This window comes from Podarcis pityusensis (assembly GCF_964106645.2).
Source record: "Podarcis pityusensis genome assembly, chromosome: 2".
In the NCBI taxonomy this organism is placed as follows: Eukaryota; Metazoa; Chordata; class Lepidosauria; order Squamata; family Lacertidae; genus Podarcis; species Podarcis pityusensis.
The window spans coordinates 9,637,113-9,656,621 of NC_138029.1; the positions used below are offsets into that span (position 1 = coordinate 9,637,113).

General features: G+C 50.4%; 1 protein-coding gene across 1 annotated transcript in view; it reads right to left on the reverse strand.

Annotated features, from left to right (window-relative positions):
• The window catches only part of MARCHF9 (membrane associated ring-CH-type finger 9), a 49,382-nt gene extending 32,181 nt beyond the window's left edge, over window positions 1–17,201 (reverse strand). The window contains exon 1 of the mRNA XM_080994909.1: window positions 15,187–17,201. Coding sequence (XP_080851035.1) covers window positions 15,187–15,576 — 390 coding nt within the window. The 5' untranslated portion in view covers window positions 15,577–17,201. The remainder of the gene's footprint in view (window positions 1–15,186) is intronic.
• Window positions 17,202–19,509: the final 2,308 nt, after the last annotated feature.

The following is a 19,509-nucleotide window of genomic DNA, read 5'->3' on the forward strand; positions in this document are numbered from 1 at the left end:
TCGTTTTGCTTCTCTTGCAGAGAAGAGGAGGATCAAAAAGTTATCTGTGGCCCACAAGCCCTGACTGCTTGAAATCCTGCCCGGTTCCTCTTCTGGCTTCTGAAATTTCACTTGGCGTTGCACAAACACACACACACGTGCACACAGCACTGCCAAGGCCATTAATTAATTAAATGTAGAAACAATATAGTAAATAAAAAAATCACTCTGCACCCAGACTTCCAAGGCACAGCTTTAAGACCCAGGGACATTTAAAAAATAAGTTCTCAGGATGCTGAATTCTGCGCCCAGCAAAATGACTCATTCCCTGCAATGAGTCTATTGTCTGCAAAGCTTCTGTTGACTCTCGTCGATGCAAGCCAGTTTTCCACTTGAATGGCGTAACTGCAGAACAAATAAACACCGTTCTCCCTAGGATGGCACTGAGTTCTGTGGCATTCTTTAAGCAAGTAATGTGCTTTGGGTGTGTGGGGTGTGAGAAAGTTGATCAGGATCGACCGGCAATTTGCAGTAGATCTGCAAGGGTTTCCATCTCTCAACTGTTTCACAACAGCAACAACAAGACAACCAATGCCACCTATATTAGGCTGCTGAAATAGCTAGACAGGAGTGGATTTCTGTGTGAAAGGTGACTTGCACTGGGTGTCCAAAGACCAGCACCCTGTTCACATGTCACTAGCAGTGGTGCTTAAATGCCAGTGTGCTAGCACTGCACACAAATCACTGGTGGATGTGCATGCTGGCGCCCCATTAAATGTGGCCGGTGTCTGAAATTAGCCAGGCGCCAGCCACATTTTGCACCGAGCTATTGACCACTTGCGACCAAGTGAATATGCTGGGCTCCAGTATGGGGATCATTGGATCTTGACTGTTTTCACATACTAATGCCCCACCTGGTAGAATTCTATCTGTTATATTTTATCTGCACATTCAGAATTAATTTCTGGTACCAAAATGCTTTTTCTGTGCAGCCTGAGCTGGAGCAGTAAGCAACGTTCTAGTTAATGGTCGTAGCTTGTCTTCGCTCAACCCACCCCACTGCCTTGCTCACAGTTGTGAAGAATATTCTTATGTTATGAATGGTCTGACTGTGTCACCTTTAAGAAAAAGAGGTCGGAATAGGCCAATAGATATATGGACGGTCCCTGGATAAATGGACTTTTCTTCTTTAAGTTCTCAAAGTTCTTGACCTAGCTCAAAGGTTGTCATCTGAACCAGCCGGATGTTTAACTGATAATCACATCCATCATTTGAAAAATGATGTCTTGCCCCAAAATGGCAGCTAGACATTCCATTTGGGAGACGCAGGTGGTGCCGTGGGTTAAACCACAGAACCTAGGGCTTGCCGATCAGAAGGTCGGCGGTTTGAATCCCCGCGATGGGGTGAGCTCCCTTTGCTCGGTCCCTGCCAACCTAGCAGTTCGATAGCACGTCAAAAGTGTAAGTAGATCAATAGGTACTGCTCCGGCGGTAAGGTAAACGGCGTTTCCGTGCACCGCTCTGGTTTGCCAGAAGCGGCTTAGGCATGCTGGCCACATGACCCGGAAGCTGTACGCCGGATCCCTCGGCCAATAAAGCGAGATGAGCGCCGCAACCCCAGAGTCAGTCACGACTGGGCCTAATGGTCAGGGGTCCCTTTACCTTTACCTTTAACTTTGGTTTAAGGAGCCATTTAGTGCCTACCTTATATATCTGAGTTTCTAACACTGCCTACACCCCCATCGTACTGATACAGGTTGGGCGACAACCGCAGCACAGCAATAATGTGGGGCTGTGGGGCAGGTTAGCCCCTGATGGTGAAGGTTCCCTCTCCCCCTGTCGTGTGCTTTTTCAACAGCAACTACACCATAGTGACAGCGCAGAATCAGACCACTGTTTTTGGACCACTCGACAGCAAGGCCTCACCAAGACTTTGAGTAGCAGTACGCATACAACTTTAAGGCTGTCAGTCCCTCAGGCAAAGAACTGTCACTTCAATGTTCTGTACAACTTCTGGCAAACTGTTGGCACTAAATACATGTTAAACGGTAGTAAAGCAAGCCCTCACGTAGAGGTTGTAGTTATGTCCTCCAAGCAACAGTAGAAGTTGTGGGTCGGCCATTTTGGTTCTCCAGAGAGGAAAGGCCAAGAAGTTTTGGGAGCCCTGTTCTTAAGGCAATGTTGACTTTTTGCCCACCAGGTCCACCCCCAATTGTCTTTCGATCTGCAAACGGAATGACATACCCTCCAACATCTCTCCAATGAAAATAGGGATGTCCCATTCCACAATGATAATTTTACTATTTATACCCTACCCGTCTTACTGGGTTGCCCCAGCCACTCTGGGCAGATTCCAACATATATAAAAACATAATAAAACATTGGAAAACTTCCCTATACAGGATTGCCTTCAGATGGCTTGAGGGCCAGATAACTCCATACCCTCCAACATTTCTCCAATGGAAATAAGGACATCCTAAGGAAAAGTGGGACATTCCAGGATCAAATCAGGAACTGGGACAGCTTCTCTAAATCAGGGGCGCCCCTGGAAAATAGGGACACTTGGAGAGTCTGGAATTACCAGCCACCGGACTATAAGAAAATATAACAGAAGATTTGGATTTAAGAGTGTCACTTGACTAGGTAAGGTAAAGGGACCCCTGACCATTAGGTCCAGTCGCGGACGACTCTGGGGTTGTGGCACTCATCTCGCTTTACTGTCCAAGGGAGCCAGCGTATGGTGTACAGTCATGTGGCCAGCATGACTAAGCTGCTTCTGGCGAACCAGAGCAGCGCACGGAAACGCCATTTACCTTCCCGCCGGAGCGGTACCTATTTATCTACTTGCACTTTGACGTGTTTTTGAACTGCTAGGTGAGTAGAAGCAGGGACCGAGCAACAGGAGCTCACCCCTTTGCGGGGATTCGAACCGCCGACCTTCTGATCGGCAAGCCCTAGGCTCTGTGGTTTAACCCACAGCACCACCCACGTCCCTGTCACTTGACTACTTGGCCTAAAATCCAAATATTCCACTGGCTTGTGGATTAACTGGGTTTCAACCCTCCCTGGGAATGGGTTTTTATTTTCCCTGCTGCTGCCCCTTTGTGACCACATATTTCTACGCCACAATCTGGCTATAAAAATCCACTTTCTGGCTGGAAAAGCCACCTCTCATCCCAAGATGGCTAGGGACATGGGAAGCTGCCATCCCATTCAGTACTGTCTACACTGATCGGCTGTGGCTCTCCAGGGTTTCAGATGGGTAAACCTTCCCTGGGTCCAGGGAAGCTTGGACCCAGAACCTTGTACCACTGAGCTACATCCTTTCCCCAAATACACAAATACCAAGTACACCAATGCAGAATTTGAGCTAATAATTTGCAGACATTAGTGATGTACCGTATTTTGCGCTCTATAAGACGCACCAGACCACAAGACGCACCTAGTTTTTGGAGGAGGAAAACAAGAAAAAAACAATATTCTGAATTTCAGAAGCCAGAACAGCAAGAGGGATCACTGCGCAGTGAAAGCAGCAATCCCTCTTGCTGTTCTGGCTCCTGAGATAGCTGCGCATCCTGCATTTGCTCCACAGGACGCACACACATTTCCCCTTACTTTTTAGGAGGAAAAAAGTGAGTCTTATAGAGCAAAAAATACGGTAATTAATATACAGGAAGAGGAAGAGGAAGGAGAATTAACATTGCAAATCTTCTCAGGATTTACCCTGAGACACTGGAGTACTCAGGTTCACAATGAAACTATGGAAATAGGCGCATTGGTCCATTGATCCTTTTGTAAGCACTTCTTGGGCTTGAATGCAGGAAAAAGATTTTGTATTTATTGTTGCACGATGTTTTATTGATATTTTTTTTTTTGGAAAAAATATTGTGAGCCACTTCCTGATGAAAGGAATGTGGGACATGAATTATTAAAAATAAAAATAAAATTTAATACATTCAACTCCAGGTTGGGCAAAAGCCTTTGGAGTGGCAGTGGGACATTAATATGTATTCATTTCATCATTATTAATATTCCCTCAATTAACACTTGCCTCCAGGCGTCCCCTAACTCAGTTGTTCAGCACTGCCAGCTTGCAGAACAAGTTCAGCCAGGACTGCTCCAGGAGGAAAAGGTGAATGCATAGGTCTTCCCCATAAGCAATTAAATTGTGGGCTCTGGCAATGCAAAGCAGGAAGTGACATCAGAACGATGGGACAGAGAGAGAGCCTTAAAACCCTCGTCTGGATTCTTCAAGGGCTAATCTTTCATCATCTTAAAAAATAGAGACATCACCTTGCCAACAAAGGTCCGTATAGTAAAAGCTATGGTTTTCCCAGTAGTGATGTATGGAAGTGAGAGCTGGACCATAAAGAATGCTGATCGCCGAAGAATTGATGCTTTTGAATTCTGGTGCTGGAGGAGACTCTTGAGAGTCCCATGGACTGCAAGAAGATCAAACCTCTCCATTCTGAAGGAAATCAGCCCTGAGTGCTCACTGGAAGGACAGATCCTGAAGCTGAGGCTCCAATACTTTGGCCACCTCATGAGAAGAGAAGACTCCCTGGAAAAGACGCTAATGTTGGGAAAGATGGAAGGCACAAGGAGAAGGGGACGACAGAGGACGAGATGGCTGGACAGTGTTCACGAAGCTACCAGAATGAGTGTGACCAAACTGCGGGAGGCAGTGGAAGACAGAAGTGCCTGGTGTGCTCTGGTCCATGGGGTCACGAAGAGTCGGACATGACTAAACGACTCAACAACAACAACAACAATCTTTCATCCAGCCTTCACCAGCAAGGCAGCCTCCACATGCCGTTGGACTCCAACTCCCATCATCCCCCAGCCAGCACAGCTAGGAAGGGTTGGGGCAGATGGGGAGTTGGAGTCCAACAACACATGGCGGGTACCAGGCTGGTAGAGACCACTTTGGCCTTCTCTTCACCCCTGAAGCTCCTCCCTGGCCATTCTCCCTCCACAATCTCTTCTCTCTCTGGTTGCCCTGTCTCATCTTTCCCTTCTTCGCCTGACCCACTCCCTTTCCCCAGCTCTCCTTTATCAGCAGCCTACCATTCCCCAGCTTCTAGAGCAGAACACAGATGGGTGGCAGAGCACATCCTTTGCATGAAGGAAAGTTCTTGGCTCAATTCCAGGCATCTCCAGGCAGGGCTAGGAAAGACTCTCCTGCCCCAAAACCCTCGCCAGGAAGTGCAAACAAGACTGAGCTGGATGGATCAGTGATTATATTATGTAACAAACCTAGACAGCATCTTAAAGAGCAGAGACATCACCTTGCCAACAAAGGTCCATATAGTTAAAGCTATGGTTTTCCCAGTAGTGATGTATGGAAGTGAGAGCTGGACCATAAAGAAGGCTGATAGCCAAAGAATTGATGCTTTTGAATTATGGTGCTGGAGGAGACTCTTGAGAGTCCCATGGACTGCAAGATGATCAAACCGATCTATTCTTAAGGAAATCAGCCCTGAGTGCTCACTGGAAGGACAGATCCTGAAGCTGAGGCTCCAATACTTTGGCCACCTCATGAGAAGAGAAGACTCCCTGGAAAAGACCCTGATGTTGGGAAAGATGGAGGGCACAAGGAGAAGAGGACGACAGAGGATGAGATGGTGGGACAGTGTTCTTGAAGCTACCAGCATGAGTTTGACCAAACTGCGGGAGGCAGTGGAAGACAGGAGTGCCTGGCGTGCTCTGGTCCATGGGGTCAAGAAGAGTCGGACATGACTAAACAACAACAACAACAAAACAACAGTTTCTAATACTGCTCTACTCCACTGGCAGCATCCCAGAAATGCGGGTGCTGGTTACATGGCACTCTGCACATGCTCAAAGGCATGGCCTCCTTTTTCCGAGGTGGAATCCAGGCAGCCAGAATGTACACTGATTCCGCTTTGCCTTGCCTGCTGATTGGCTAGCCAAACCTCCCACAGGGACAGCTCTGCGTGGGATGGAAAACGTTTTGCCCGCTGCCCCGAAGCCAGGATGGTAAGTCAGGCCTACAATTAAAGTGACATTTCAGTGTGCATTGTGCCTCACCAATGACTCATTCCTCCGCTGGACGCCACTCCCTGCAAAGCTTCTGGGGACTGTAGCCTATGGAAGCCGATGAACGGAGGAAAAGCCCTCCCTTTGGCCACACAGCTGCTCTGCACATCGCCGGCTGGGCCAAAATGCCTAGATCCAAGTCCTACCCTCCGCCAACAAGCCTCAACAGCAGAAAAAGGTTATTTGAATAGCCTGCATGAAATAATATTAATTTTTAAAACTGCAAAGCAATTGGGAGGATGGAACGGTGGGTGCACACTTGTGTGAGTTGGATAACGTAAACATTTAAATATTTCAACAGTGTTTGAAAAGGTAAGGAATGCATAGCATCGTGTGAGCTTTTACATTTTTTATTTATTCATTGTAAAACGAATCCCCTAGGTGTTGTATATAGACCCCCCCCCAAAAAAGCAGAATAAAAACGTAACCATAAAGCCATACTTCCATAAAAGCACAATAAACTTGAGAAGCAACCACATTAAAAAACCAACAGCAGCAGCAGCAGCAACACAACATATGATGGACAGCGCAAAACTAAAAAAAGCCACCAGACACTAAAACCACCAACCACACCAGAGGGACTTAAAGGCAGATTGTAAAAGGCCTGGACAACAACAGACAAGTCTTAACTTGATGCTGCAAAGATAGCAATGCAGGCACCAGGCGAGTTTCCTTAGGGAGAGCATTCCGAAACTGGGATCCCACCTATTAAAGAAGCCCCGAATTACCAGCATAGTGGTTACTTCCATTTCAGCCTTCAGTCTGCGGTGGAAGCATCTTAATATTCCTTACCAATAATTTGTGCATCACAGTAAAGCAACAGGTCATGATTTAAGACGGCAACCTGGGCAACTCTGCTCCATCCCTCGAGCGCACGGAGGAAGCAAACCACAGTCCTTGACTAACTGTCCTGTCCAAACCATAGCTGTCAAGGTTTCCCCTTTTTTTAAGGGAAATTCCCTTATTCCGAACAGGATTCCTCGCAAGAAAAGGGAAAAGTTGACAGCTATGTGTCCAAACTAGTGCTTGTGGTTTCTTTCACTGCAACAAGCCCCGGCTACAGATCATGGTTTGCTTGTCATGTGACAGTGAATTCCATACACTAATTACCACTATCGAGAAGTATCTGTAGGCATTAAGTTGCTCGGTGTCTAATTGGCTCTGCAAAATGGCAGCAATAGGAAGCTTGCTGACATCTCCCACCTAACTGCTTGGCACTCTGAAGATTCGATTCTGTCACCCAAACATCCAAAACATCCCTACTTCCAAAAAGCAGAGCCCATGAGTCCTGAAACTTGGCTTTTTGTTGCATTCCAGAGAGACGTTTCTCTTCTATACGCACTACAGAAGAAAACATCAGACACTAAATCCAGACTTCCAAGGCCCAGCTGGAATCTCTGTTTATATGTGAGGCTGATGAGTTAGGAGGAAAATGACAGTCGACTCTATATTGGTAACGGGTAGCCCAGGTGTGGGAAAACTTTGTCCCTGAACTACAACACCCATCATCCCCAGCAAGCATGACCGACAACCACTGAGTCCCCACACTTGGGGTTAGCCACCAGAACAAGGATGTGGTCTCGGTCTACATGCCTATATGTTCCCTAGACCTTTCTGCAAAAGTGCAGAATACAAGTGCAATAAATAAATAAATGGATCCAATGATGTTCCTTGTTGCCATCATGGTTTGCAGCGATTCATGGTTCTGATTTCTAGCCTAAACCCATAATCCAGTCAGGCATGCTTAGAGGGCCGGATTTATGATCTAAATCTATTTGCTATCCATTTTGGGGTGTGTTATATCTTGTACTCACAGCTTTCTTGCCCCTTTTGATCTATCTGTAGAAAACGCTCTTACGCATCCTCTCTCAGACACAACATATTCACATTTAATCTTTCCTCATGAGGGAAATTGTTTGTTCCTCTAATCGTTCTTGTTGCTCTTCTCCAAAACTCTTCCGACTCAAAGTGAGGGGCCTGAAGAAAACAACACTTCCCAAGGCCAGGCTGGGAGACATGGGTTCAAATCATTCAGACCTTAACTACTGCAGGATAATGTCAAATAGCTCAGAGCTGCTCAGTTGGCAGAGCATGAGACTCTTAATCGCAGTGCTGTGGGTCTGAGCCCCACTTTGGACAAAAGATTCCTGCATTGCAGGGAGCTGACCTAGATGACCCTTCTGGTCCCTTCCAGCTCCATGATTAAATGATTCTAAGGTGGCAGACATTAGATCTTGCAACTGGATAGGCACAGTGGAAACTGCTGTCACTAAGGCCTGCCTGACCCAGAACATTTTATAGTCCTTTCAGGTGAAAGAACCAATGGCAAGTGAGAGTAGGCAGGTCACAACACGGCACAGAACCATTTCATTATCCAGAGAACCCCCTAACCTGCAGACTGAGAGTGGTTTGCTATGTGGGATAGTCGTGCAAAACCCTGAAGATTCCCAATCCGAGCCTTAGGGCAGGAATGGAGAGCCTGTGGACTCCAGATCTTGTTGGATTCCAGATCCTATCAGCCCCAGGCAGCAGTTGCTAAACAGTCCCTAATTCATTCATAATATTCCTAAATAATCAGATGCTATACAAAACTTAGGGACGCGGGTGGCGCTGTGGTCTAAACCCCTGAGCCTAGGGCTTGCCGATCGGAAGGTTGGCGGTTTGAATCCCTGCGACAGGGTGAGCTCCCGTTGCTCGGTCCCAGCTCCTGCCAACCTAGCAGTTCAAAAGCATGTCAAAGCGCAAGTAGATAAATAGGTACCACTCCGGCGGAAAGGTAAATGGCGTTGCTCTGAAGCGGCTTAGTCATGCTGGCCACATGACCCGGAAAAACTGTCTGCGGACAAACGTCAGCTCCCTCGGCCAGTAAAGCGAGATGAGCACCGCAACCCCAGTGTCATTCATGACTGGACTTAACTGTCAGGGGTCCTTTACCTTTACCTTTTATACAAAACTTAAGCACTTGCTTTGCAGGTCAGCCCAGCTAGCTAAGGTCCCAGCATTCCCAGGCTGTGTCCTCTGAACTTTGCAGCAAGGAATATTCATTTGTTCGTTCGTAAGCATCAAGTTCCAATTAATTTTCCCACAATCCTGCCACTTGCTGCTCAGAATACATACTCTCCTTCTGGCCCTCCCATGAAGCCAGCAACACTTTCCTATTTCAGGCTGCTGTCCTGAGCCAATCACAGTCAATTCGATAGTTCAGGGCAGGCCTTTCAACCTTTAATTTATCCTCATTGTTAAGCGGAGTGCTTTTTCATACATTATGCAGAGGGAAACCTAGGTCGGTCACTGAGTGTGCACTCAGCAGGGAGCCTGCAGCCCATCGCAGGTCCGACTAGCATGCCTCCACAATATACATGTTTGCAAAACACCTGCTTGTTGCAGCTGCATGCATACGTACACAAACATGCATCTAAACAATGCAATATGTCATGGGTAGGCAAACTAAGGTTCAGGGGCTGGATCCGGCCCAATCACTTTCTAAATCCGGTCCAGGAATCAGCATGTTTTTACATGAGTAGAATGTGTGCTTTTATTTAAAATGCATCTCTGGGTTATTTGTGGGGCATAGGAATTTGTCCATTATTTTTTTCTTCCAAAATATAGCCCGGCCCCCCACAAGGTCTGAGGGACAGTGGACCGGCCCCCTGCTGAAAAAGTCTGCTGACCCCTGCAGTAAGTGAAGCGGCCCCAGTAGGCACCACCCTAAGGCATGGAGAGGCAAGACTGAATGCCATTAAGGGCCAAACTAGATCTCACATGTGTTAGCCCTGGCATGGATGATGCGCTTAAAATAAAGAGCTGGTACAGGGCTTGTGTGGAGGAGACAAGCCAAACTGGAGGCTCCCACACCTGCTTTTTCGCAATGGGATGAAAGCCCCCAATAGTAACAAGTGTCAAGTCCGAAGCCTGTTATGCTATGCATGCTTACTGGGGTGGGAACCCAACTGAATACAGTGGGGCTTACTAGAGAGTAAAAAGAGACACAGGATGAGGCTGTAAGGGAGGCAGAGCAGATGCTAGTGTGTCACGTGCCAACAGGGAAGTTCTCCTGCACAAGCTCCACTGAAACAAAGGGAACTGCACAAGGGTGCTAACTGGGTTCCACCTCAAGTTAATTATTGGAGGGCGGGGTGCCACCTGGTTGTTGTCTACAGTCACCAAAATGTCTTCAGCTGACCATGTATTATTTCATTACTTTGAAAGGGCTGAGACTTGGCACTACTAACAGGTCCCAGGGGCTAAATGCCAGCAAATCCTGGCTCAAATTAAGCCGCAGAGACATCATCCAGGTCATGGCAGGCCAAGAGCAAAAGAAAACGGAACTCACATCATTTACAATAAGTGCACATTCATGCTAATAAATGGCCACATGGAGGTGTGATTATATGGATACAGAACAAAAGCCAATTGACTGTATATGTGCATATACTCATAGGAATTCTCCACATCTAGACTCTTCTTCCACCCCCGAATCAGGCCCATTTTTACTAATGCACTAAGTGTGAAATATGCACACATATATATATTTGGAAATGTGAATTCAACTACACACACAGCTATCAATGCAGGAAGTGAGCACAGATAAACACAGGAGCTTCTTCACAAGCACATACACAGATGTGGAAATCTTCAAGTACTGTATTTTTTGCTCTATAAGACTCACTTTTTCCCTCCTAAAAAGTAAGGGGAAATGTGTGTGCGTCTTATGGAGCGAATGCAGGCTGCGCAGCTATCCCAGAAGCCAGAACAGCAAGAGGGATTGCTGCTTTCGCTGCACAGCGATCCCTCTTGTTGTTCTGGCTTCTGAGATTCAGAATATTTTTTTTCTTGTTTTCCTCCTCCAAAAACTAGGTGCGTCTTATGGTCTGGTGCGTGTTACAGAGCGAAAAATACGGTATTTTCCAAATCTGAATGTACAGACAAAGGGAAATGTATAATTATTATTCCTGCCCTTCAAATTAGAACAGACGTGTGCATAGCCACAGAAACATAAAACCAACCACACCGGACACGGACACACTAGCAGAGCCACCTGGGTTTCCTTCGTTCACAATCATTCAGTATAATGATGGAAGCAAACAAAGTGTCCATCCTTTGCACAACAGACTCCTTTCTTCAAAGGTATGCAAGATGGGGGATCTGAAAATGGATTTTCTGCATGGGCTACCGACACTCCCAACTTTTCCCTGTGCCTTCATCTCAGCTGAGAATTATAAACAACCCATCCACGGAAGGTTCAGCTGCCTCTCTCCAGCTCACACTACCAAACTCTTCGCCTACGGGGCTTCATCTTCCTCTCTTGTACACACACACACACACACACACACACACACGCCACTTAACACAGATGAGAAACTCCTTGGCACACTTCAACTTTCCTATTTTTGAGGGGGCTATACTAAGTGGATAGGGATGCGGGTGGCGCTGTGGGTAAAACCTCAGCGCCTAGGACTTGCCGATCGCATGGTCGGCGGTTCGAATCCCTGCGGCGGGGTGCACTCCCGTCGTTCGGTCCCAGCGCCTGCCAACCTAGCAGTTCGAAAGCACCCCCGGGTGCAAGTAGATAAATAGGGACCGATTACTAGCGGGAAGGTAAACGGCGTTCCGTGTGCTGTGCTGGCTCGCCAGATGCAGCTTCGTCATGCTGGCCAAGTGACCCGGAAGTATCTACGGACAGCGCTGGCTCCCGGCCTACAGAGTGAGATGAGCGCACAACCCTAGAGTCTGTCAAGACTGGCCCGTACGGGCAGGGGTACCTTTACCTTTTATACTAAGTGGATGAGCACAAACTTTGCTCCAGGTCATCGCCACTGAAAATGATCAGGGAGCAAGGGACAGGTAAGACTCCTACCTGAGATCGTGGGCAGCCACTGCCAGTCTGAGGAGACAGCACTGGGTGAAGAAGAACCAACAGCCTCATCTAGTCTTAAAGGTAAAGATAAAGGGACCCCTGACCATTAGGTCCAGTTGTGACCGACTCTAGGGTTGCGACACTCATCTTGCTTTATTGGCCGAGGGAGCCGGTGTACAGCTTCCGGGTCATGTGGCCAGCATGACTAAGCCGCTTCTGGCGAACCAAAGCAGCGCATGGAAACGCCGTTTACCTTCCCGCCGGAGGGGTACCTATTTATCTACTTGCACTTTGATGTGCTTTCGAACTGCTAGGTTGGCAGGAGCAGGGACCAAGCAATGGGAGCTCACCCCGTCGTGGGGATTCGAACTGCCGACCTTCTGATTGGCAAGTCCTAGGCTCTGTGGTTTAACCCACAGCACCACCCGCGTCCCACTAGTCTTACACGCACATAAATCAACTCTTTCAAAGTGATTCGGAGCTATAACAGCAATCACAAGCATGGAAACAGAGTGCTGGTCATTCCAGGTTAACTTTTGAAAAGGTGCAATTCTATTGGGCTCCGCAACCTTTTTAAACCATTCCTAAAAGTGACCGACTTCCCCCAGTATAACCTTCAATGTTGCCATTGGTATGGTGTTTTCCTCGAGGGCCCTTCGCAAACATGACACTTCCCCCAACATGACTGTTCTCTCCTTACTGTGTGCAAAGCTGCTTGCCTCTGCCCCCCACCTTGCCAAAAAAGGCTTTCACCTGCAAGCTCTGGCATCAAGAGCTTGAGACAAGACTCCCCAGACCAAACTTCTCCAAGTGCAGCAGTGCGAGCGCATTCTGAATACACCCTTCCTTGTCTTAGACAACCCGCATGGGGGAATTGTCAATATTAAATACTGTGGCTGCCTGATCTCTGAGAACATGATTAATTACGGGTTCTACCACACACACACAAAATTAATCTTCACTCCAGTTTCTGTCTGTATTTAAATGAGTTCCCATGAGGGAAGGATGAAGCAGCCCAGAGTAAGGATAGGGCCCTGCCTCACACATCTTCCAGCATCCCCAAGGATTTCAAAGGTAAACAATGGCCACCTTCCTTTTATCCTCCAGAAAATGCTACAAGCTATGTCAACTTCCTACATTCTAGCTCCTCTTAACTAGGGCATTGAGACCCTTAGGAAGATGCTCCCATTGTCTACAGTACGGTTTCTCATGCACATCAGTGGGGGGGGGGGGGAGGGAGAGAAAGACACAGAGACGCACACACAGTCAGTCGCCCTTTGCAAACTGGTGCTCTCCTCCTCTGTGTGCGTTTCAAAAGCTTCAGCCCAGGCCGCTGGTGTGACCATTGCTGAAATGTCTGAAATAGAAAACACCTCTTTGCTGCAAGAGGTGGCAACAGAGATCAATCGGAGGCATGCCTCCGAGCCAACCAGACTATTCCTGGAGGTGTGGTCTTCTTCCCAGGTTCAGCTTTTAAACACCCCTGCCGCTTGCTGTCTGCTGGAATTCCAAAATTCTCCATCATACACTGTTCCAGCAGCTAATTACAGTCTTCTTGTCTTCTTGAAACAGCTCTCCCCCCCCCCCCCCGCCCCAGCCACCCCTCCGCCTTTGCACTATTCAAAGAAGAAGCCTCCTTCTTTGTCTCTCCGCACTCCTTAAGGCAGCTGTTTTGGGGGAGGAGGGAGGAGAAATTCCTGGAGATAAGAAAGCAGGGCGCATTCAAACGTCCATGCAAGTAAACGATCCTCTGCATGTTTACTCCAAATCTCACTATGTATGCTCAGTGGGCATTACTCCTTGGTAAGCGTGCTAAGGATGGCAGCTTCCAGCTCTGATCCTCCCTGCTTAGAGAAATGCAACCTTTCCAAGTATCCCAAACACCACACACCTTTTGGTCCATGCAAGGAGGGGCCTTGTTTATAGTTTCAAAGCACTCTCCAGTCCCCAAATGCCAATGCAATCCATATCTACAGGTGACGCCCTCCCACAGACTGCTAGCTACCTATATGACCATGAGGACAGGCAGGCGATCATGTCTCAGCTCAAGCGAGCCCAGGTTCCGCATCCTATACATCAGGGTTTCCCAAAACTTTGGGTCTCCAGCTGTTCTTGGGACTACAGTTCTCATCATCCTTGACCACTGGTCCTGCTAGCTGGGGATGATGGGAGTTGTAGTCCAACAGCAGCTGGAAATAGCAGTTTGGGAAACCTTGCTCTACATGTATGCTATTTCCCCATATACCCAGTACCCAAGAACCATAGTCACCTGGGCATACAACAAGCGAAGGGAAGCTGTGGTCCTCAAGATGTTGTTGCACTACAACTCCAATAATCTGGGGCTGATGGGAGCTGGACTCCATTAACATCTGGTCCCCCTTCCTGATGTACAACATTTACTAAAAGGGTGTACAGTGGTACCTCGGGTTAAGAACTTAATTCGTTCTGGAGGTCCGTTCTTAACCTGAGGTACCCCTTTAGCCAATGGGGCCTCCCACCCCCGCCGTGCGATTTCTGTTCTCATCCTGAAGCAAAGTTCTTAACCTGAGGTACTATTTCTGGGTTAGTGGAGTCTGTAACCTGAAGCGTCTGTAACCCGAGGTACCACTGTAATGCCACCAACTTGGCCAACGTTACTGTAGCATCACTACGTCTCTCCCATATGAACCTCACAGCACACACCCCAGTCTGTGCTCCTATATATCAAATCACCTGGCATCCTGGAAGCTAAGTCACAAGTCAATGGTCTGGCCCACCCACTGGCCAGACCATCCTCCTCCGTTGGGTCAGTGTCTCTCATACCCAAATCATCTGCAGCCTTGACAGCCACTTCATAAGTGAAGAACCTGGTCCACACTTTGGGAACTTCGTTGATGAGGTGCCAACCAACACCCTTGGCCCATCTTGGCCTTGTATAAGTGTGTGTGCGTGTTTTTCATCTGAGCCCAGATCGTCTGAAACCATGCCCCTGTTTTTAAAGGCCAGGTAAGCAATACAGGCCACACCTGAGGTGGGGAACCTGTGGCCTCTCTGATGCTGTTGGACTCAAGGGATGATGGAAGTCCAGCAAAATCTGGCAGGCCACAGGCTCCCAGTCCCTGGGCTTTGCTCACCCTCCTCCCTGGTACCCAGATCCCCTGGCATCCCACCACCAGGTCGGTACCTGGGCACCCCCACCACTAGGCCATGGTGCCAGGGGCAGGGGGGTCTTCCCCATATCCGGCTGCACTCCATACTCAGCCCGCTGCAACCCCCCCACCAGTCCCCCCCCCCACTTCTGCCCCACTGACCTGTTCAGGTCCCTGGAAGCAAATCCGGCACTGCGGGGTCCTCATGCCACTATCCAAGCTGCTGCTAAGCGACACCGAGTCCAAAGCTCCCCCTGCCCCGCCCGCCGCGGGCTGCTGCCCGGGCTGTTGCCCAGGGGGTTGGGGTCGGGGGTCCTTCTCCTCCAGGGCCAGGCTCCGCGGCCGGGTCTCGGCGCCTCCGCCGCCGTAGTATTCGGCCTCATCGTCCTGCCGGGCCGAGCAGTCGGCGAAGGGGGGCCAGCCGCAGCCGCTGCCGCCCAGCGCCCCGCGGCTTCCCCCGGCTCCCGGCTCGGGCTCTGGGCGGCCCCGCCGCATCAACACCAGCAGCTTCAGCTCGTTGAAGAACATGCGGATCCGGTACTTGAACATCATTTACCTCCCCCGGTGGCGGCGGCAGCAGCAGCAGCAGCAGCAGCAACGACGACGGCGGCAGCGTTTAGCTTTCTTGGGGGGCGGCAGGAGGGGGACGGGGGACGAGAAGGGTAAGGGGCCAAGGGCGCCTAGCTGTGCCCCTGCCCCGCATCGGGGGACGGGGAAGAAGCGGAGGAGAGGAGCGGCAATGGGGAGCAGCGGGGGCCGCAGAGGGGCGAGCGGGGGGCCAGCCTCGGGACCCACATCTCGGGCACAAAAGGCGCCGGCGCTGGGAGAAAGGAAGGCTGCGCGTTTACAGGTGTGTGCAGGGTACCCGGGGTGACGGGGCGCAGGGAAGGAACGAAGGGGAGCAGCCGGGGGCGCGGAGAAGAAAGGCCTTCCGGAGGGGTGATGGCGAGGGGGTTAATCCTGGGACGGGGGAGTCTATTGCTGGGGGTCTGGGATAAGGGCAGGGGGTGAGGAGGGGGTACGACGGGTGGGCCTGGCCAGAGGCGCAGGGGATGCGCTGGGGCGAAGGCGCAAAGGCGGCCGCGGTGGGCGAGAGGCGCGCTCCGCTCCCTCCCGGGGCGGGTCTGCCTCCCCTAGGACGCGGCGCGTTCCGTAGGTCCCTCTCGGACCCCTCTCGGACAGCCCGCGTCCGGATTCGCGGGGGCCATGGCTGGCAGCGCGAGAGGAAAGCTTTCCGGGCGTCCGGGGCCTGCGAGCGGCTCCGCAGAGGAGCGCGGAACTGGGGCCGGGTGGGTGGAGGCGGCCGAGGCTCCGGCAGCCAGCGCGCCGCGATCGCTCCTTCTCCTCTCGGCTCTTCCGCTGCTGCCGAGCGCGGACGAGGCGACTCTTACTCTCCGGGACGTGGAGCGCGCCTAGCCGCCGCCGCCGCCGCCAGGCCCTTGTCCGCCGCCTCCTCCCCTCGGGGGGCCGGCTGGGCAGCTGCAATCGCAGGCGGCTCTTTTGTCTGCAGAGCTACGGGCATGTCCGCTCCCTCCTGCAGCCGCAGCCGCGCCAGCGGGCCTGGAGAAGCCGCATCCCGGCTCCGCTCGAGCCGATCTCCCGCAGGAAGGCAGGCAGGCGGGCGGCGATCGGCCCCAAGCTTGGCTCGCCTGGATCGGGTGTCGGCGTCGGCGCGGGGCGCGCGGCTCCGGTTCTGCGGCGGCCCCTGGCGAAGCCGCGGCTCTTTATACGGCCGCCCCCCGGCATGCAACAGGGCTTCGTCCCCGGGCGCCCCCCACCGCGCGGGGTTGCCAGCGGCCCCTACGCAGCCTCCTGCAGCCGCCCCCGAGGTCCGGGGGCTGGGGCGCGCGGCAGCCCGGATGGCAACGGTGGCAGCGGCAGCGGCAGCGGCGGTGGCGGCGGCTCAAGGCTGGGGAATATGGCTTCTCCTTCCGGTACAGCATGTTAAATAAAACATTTCGGGAGGAGAGCGAGCGAGCGAGCGAGAGCGCGGAGCGGGTGGCTGGATGGATGGATGTCTGCGCGGGGAGGGGACTCCGGGGCTCAGAGGCGGGCCGGCGGCGGCCCCAAACCGAGGGGCTGGTGCGTAACCGCTGCGCCACCGACCTCGACCACGTGGAGGGGGGAGAAAAATGAGTCCCCGGGAAATGTGAAAAGTGCCCGGGCAGACATCCTCCTCCCCTTTCCCCCCATCCAGACACATCTGAAAGATTCCTAGATAGAGGCAGGGGAGGGGTTTCGGGGTGGGGGGGGAGAGAAAGAAGCCATTTTATTTTATGTTACATTTTTATTTTATATATATTTTTTAAGAAAACCGGCTTGCTATATCCATCTGGCTGATAAAATCACATCTCTAAATGCGACCGTTTGGAGAGATGGTTGGAATCCGCGGAAAATCCGCACTAGAAACCAGCAGCGTACCTTTCCCTTCCCCAGGAGGAAGGAGACTCGCAGTATTTGCGCCCTGACCCAGTTTGCACCTTGGCCAATCCTGTGTGTAGGATTCCAGTTCTACTGAACTATCGGAATAGGAATTTGCCTCCACCTGCTAAAGCTCCATGCATGCCTCACTATGCATATGGAGCTCAGGGTGTGGTGCTTAAGAACAAAGAGACTTGAGATATCCATAATGACACAGATTTTTATTTGGGGTGGGGGTGGGGGTGCCGAAAGAGAGGCATATGGCATCCCGTCCTCAGCCTCACCTGTATTACAATACACCTGCTTTAGAGCTGAAACATGAAGTTTGGCAAGCGTGTCAGAATCAAAATTTGACAAGGATCCTTCCCAAAACAATGTCAGCATCCGTTACAAGGCTGAATTGCTCTCCCAATCACATGACAAAAAAAGAATGACAGCTGTCTTCTCTGTTAGAGTAGAGGTTTGGGTAATCCAGAGAAACCTGCTTTAAGTCAGGGGTGCAATTTAACTCAATAATTCTGAGTGCCCACAGATGACAACAGGCATGTACAATTCTAGTTTCTCACAGGCCATCAAACACTTGACATTAAATACCCAGCCCCCAAAAAATGTATTTTTAAAAAACAGAGCCTGATGTAAATGGGGCTGGGTGTGTGTCTAAACCGATTGTTCATTTTCTAACTATTTCTATTGTTTTCTGTTTACCCAGGGGTAGCCAACATGTTGCCGTCCAGATGTTGCTGGCTTGCAGCTTCCTTCAGCTGCAGCCAACATGGCCAGTGCCCAGCGATGGGGGAAATTACAGTCCAAAACATATGGAGAGTCCTGTAAAAGGTTAAGTATCAAGACCCCAATATAGAAATAACGGGGTAGTTTAGGTCCAGCTGAGCCCCCCCCACACCAAATTCCATGCCTGGTTTAAGTCCCATTGAAATGTGTTCCGTCTTATTTGGCCAAAGCATTTATTCCCCGCTCTCAGGGCCGCTGTCAATGAGGCACATTATTTGCAACTAAGGCTGCAATCCTAAACACACTACGGCATGGACACATTCCACTGAACTCAGCAGGAATAGTTTTGGGTAAAGGAGTTTAGGATTGCAGTGTATGTCCCACACATTTGAGTAAGACTTAACCAGAACAAACATTTCCTGCTATTTTTGAGATTGCAGAAATTTGCTATTTACAACCCTGTCCTCAGTTCCACTGAGTTCCCATATATGGTAGGTGTGTATAAAATCGCTGCCTTAATTAAGTATTTTGGCTAAGCTTGACTCTCGTAATGCAAATCTCAGCACAGCCACACGGATTTAGAGCTGAGTCCAGGGAGAGCTCAGTGAGGGACCCTGGAAACAGATGACGGCCTGCTATGTATTATTACATTTCTGTCCCAGCTTTCCTCCATTCATGGCACTCCCTCATTGCAGTCCTGGGACATGGATGCTCGCGAGCAGGGATGGGGAGACTGGGCGAGAATGGAGCTTTACATGCATGTGTGCTTGTGTAAGCCTTTTAAAAATGTATTTTATTTATTACTAGCAGCCTTGCACCTGTCGTTGCTTGGGAATTCTAAGAAACCAAAAAATCAGTGCACTTTGATAGTTCATTCTGCCATCTTGATTCAAAATGGTGTCCAATTGTATCCAAACAGAGATGGAAACCACCTCTTTTCTTTCTGGAACCATCCTGCCAAATTTGGTTATGGTATCTTAAGAGGTTGGGACACGGGTGGCGCTGTGGGTTAAACCACAGAGCCTAGGACGTGCCAATCAGAAGGTTGGCGGTTCGAATCCCCGCGACGGGGTGAGCTCCCGTTGCTCGGTCCCTGCTCCTGCCAACCTAGCAGTTCAAAAGCACGTCAAAGTGCAAGTAGATCAATAGGTACCGCTCCGGTGGGAAGGTAAACGGCGTTTCCGTGCGCTGCTCTGGTTTGCCAGAAGCAGCTTAGTCCTGCTGGCCACATGACCCGGAAGCTGTATGCCGGCTCCCTCGGCCAATAAAGCGAGATGAGCGCCGCAACTCCAGAGTCGGTCACGACTGGACCTAATGGTCAGGGGTCTCTTTACC